This window comes from Pteronotus mesoamericanus, unplaced genomic scaffold (assembly GCF_021234165.1).
Source record: "Pteronotus mesoamericanus isolate MK-2021 breed Mesoamerican mustached bat unplaced genomic scaffold, CSHL_Meso_final contig_40, whole genome shotgun sequence".
NCBI classification, from domain to species: Eukaryota; Metazoa; Chordata; class Mammalia; order Chiroptera; family Mormoopidae; genus Pteronotus; species Pteronotus mesoamericanus.
Window position 1 is genome coordinate 14680401 of NW_026555150.1, and position 3267 is coordinate 14683667.

A 3267-nucleotide genomic window follows, 5' to 3' on the forward strand; every position below is an offset into this window, starting at 1 on the left:
ATTAGTCTTGTTTTCCATTGAATGTTTAGCATCTAATGTAATGCCTGGCACATAGATCAAACTCAATAAACATTTGTTAAATGAATACACTGTTTTCAGGGATTATTATATGATTTTCCTAAAAAAGGAACAGACAAATTTTAAATGAACAGGTGTGTTTCTTCAACTACCATGACTACAATGGACTGAGAGTTTGTGTCCACTTCAAAATTTCTGTGTTGAAATCCTCACTCCCAATGGTATTAGGAAGTGGGCCTTTGGGAGGTGATTAGGCCATGAGGGTGAGGCCCTCATGAATGAGATTAGCACCCTTATAAAGGGGTCTACAGAGAGCTCTCTAGATATCTTTCCACAACCAGAACATAGCAGTCTGTAACCCAGAAGATGACTCTTACCAGAACCTGACTATACTGGTACCCTGATCTAGAATTTCCAACCCCCAAAGCATTGAGAATAAATTTCTGTTTTTTATAAACTATTCAGTCTATGGTACTTTTTATAGCAGCCCAAATGACCAAGATAGTGACTGAATTTCTGTCTACTTATCTACTGAAACACTCTGTGTGTATATCATCATGTACATTGTGCTAACATTGTCTGTTTCTTAATAGGGGTGTTGTCTTGGGCAAGTTTCTTAATCATTCTGTGCCTCAGGTTCCTTATTTGTAAAACAGATATAATGAGAGCACTTTTTTCAGGGTTGTAGTGAGGATTAAATGAGATGCTGGAATGTTCCTTCTCAGATAATACCAGGGCTGGCTCCTTCACATTCAAGACTCATTTCAAATGACAAGACCTCAGAAGCCTTCTATGACTCTCCAACCCACTTTCCAATTTATCTCATATCACTGTGTTTTAAGTTCTTCATGACATTTGTTGCTATCAAAATTATTGTTTATAACTTGTTTATTTGTTTACTAGCTGTGTGGCCTCAATTTTTCTGAGCCGTAGTTTCTATTCACTACCATATCTTCAGTGCCTAGAATGGCAACTGGAATGTAGTAGTACTCAATGAATATTTGTTGAATAAATCTATTTACCCTTCCCCATCCAAGTCTGTGAAAACACTAATGGATTGCCAAACTTGGGTGAAAATATTCCAAACATATAAGTTGAGGCACAAAACTCCTTTCAAAGTATTATCCGTCTGTGACTAAAGCATAAGATCCAGCCTTTGGCCTCAGAAGCTTACCATCTAGTTAGTGGGATGTGACTTGGATTATTCTTAGAACCATTGGTGGCTTATAAATCACTAATGCAACCCTTGCCTTCCATGGATAAAAAAATGATATGGACATAGATCAAACTAAGAAAGTATGTAGCTAAGAAATATTTTGAATACTGCAGAGTATAAGTGAAATGAAGATACAGAGGGAGGGACCCTAAAGGAGAGTTAAGTTATCCTAGAAAAAAGTGACCAGGTACTTATGTTTGAAAGGCACTTAGAACAGTGTCTGGCCCATAATAAAAGCTTTATATTTATATTTATTAAATAAAAATACCCAACTGATATTTTTATGCCATCAGAACTTTATTTGTGCTTTTAAAAAAGACATAAAAATATACAAAAACTTTATGCACGAAGTAAACACAGGCTGTCCTTTCTTAGAAGCTCTCATAAGAGGGCCACAAAGATACTTATTTGCCTAATATTAGTAAATATTATATACTAATTTTAGAAAGAGAATCAACAGGAGACCCCAAACTGGGATTACATGGACTCAAGCAGATCATCTGAGCAAAAAGAACAATCCTCAGAAATATCCACAAAGAAAGATGACTGTGCAGAATGGCCCTCCTGAGCCCCTGCTTGGTGATGTGGAGCCTGGGTATGCTCTCCTTCATTGAAGACACGAGGTGGACAATCACAGCTGGGCCTTTGTCTGGGCTGTGACAAGATGAACACCTCGTAGCCTGTCTCACCATCCTGGGCTGTGGTTCCTATCTCGCTGGCTTCTTTCACGGAGTAGGGAGTAGTGAGCCATCGAGAGTGCTGGGGGGCAGTGCATGACACTGGGATCGTGTATTTAGATGAGGTAGACTTTGAAGCATAGTGTATCTCGGTGCTGTACATAACTGTATCTTGAGAGATAGCCTTGGCCCTGATGCCACATTCTGTAACGCAGTAGGTAAACTTATAGATATGTGGCTGAACATGGTTGGCAGGGCAACCCAGACCCAATTGTAACTCATGAAAGTGTACATATATGTCACTATTCAACATGAAGGGGTGTACTGTAACCATGAACCAGTCTATAGAGCAGAGTACACTCATTGGATTTTGCCCAGAAGAGGCCAAAAACACAGAGGTGAGGATGACCATCCCTCCTATCAACTCGAAGACTTTCATCACTGTAGTTGATCACGTATGACTCTCAGGAAACAGGAAGCTGTCTGGTGAGGATTTCTAGAGTACACAAAAACACAAAAGGCAAATCATCTTATTTCCTATCAAAGGTTGAAATAGGGTCAATTTTTTAAAGTAAAAGGCCATTCCTAAAGCATTAAAAAAAGGTTAAAAGAATAGAACGTACAAGTTCTCACCAAAAAAGGTAAATACGTGATGTGTTGATTAACTTGATGGAAGGAATCCTTTCACAACGTATATGTATGTCAAATCATCACGTTATACACGTTAACTATCTTACAATTTTATCTATCAATTATACCTCAATAAAAGTGAAAAAAATAAAAAGGAAAAAGAAAACATTCTTGTGAAAGAGAACTGAAACTACTTCATGTAAGAGAATACATGAAAACTACTTTAATGTCCTGTATTAAAGAAAGAGGGTTTGGGGTTTGTATTTTATACATTGGTTGACAAGGTATTTTTTAAATTATCCTTTGTGGTTATGGTTGGCACCTCCTTGAGTCGCATGCTTTGCTTTACTTTCTTGTTTTATTTTCACTAGCTTTTCATTTCTTTTTTTTTTAAAGTAGGAGGCTCTATGGCCACTTCCTAGTCCTATTGTCTTTACTTCCTAAGGACTGACAGGCAGAGTGGTGGGGAGGAAAATGAGTAATGCTAAGAACAAGCGTCTAAAAGACAACATCAGAAGGAGGTGATAAATGAAGAAGGAAGGAAGAGGAATATCATCAAATATTGTCCAACTTAGCTTTCATTTTAAAAGTGAAAATGACAAAATCAAATAGAAAAGGGCCTAAAGTTTCAAAGAAATTGTGTGAGTGTAGGGTTTTCCTTTTTTTACCTGCTGAGTTAAGTAACCCCCACATAAATGAACTCATTCCTTGACTAACATTTATTGA

The 3267-nt window shown here is 37.5% G+C and overlaps 1 protein-coding gene across 1 annotated transcript; it reads right to left on the reverse strand.

The window, feature by feature from the left end:
* Window positions 1-1711: 1711 nt before the first annotated feature.
* On the reverse strand, window positions 1712-2350 carry PLAC1 (placenta enriched 1). The gene has a single exon (XM_054576974.1). It carries the CDS (start codon window positions 2348-2350, stop codon window positions 1712-1714), a length of 639 nt encoding a protein of 212 aa, XP_054432949.1.
* Between the last annotated feature and the right edge of the window lie 917 nt (window positions 2351-3267).

Excerpts from the sequence above, each read along its gene's own strand:
- PLAC1 (XM_054576974.1), bottom strand. The coding sequence starts at position 2,350 with ATGAAAGTCTTCGAGTTGATAGGAGGGATGGTCATCCTCACCTCTGTG.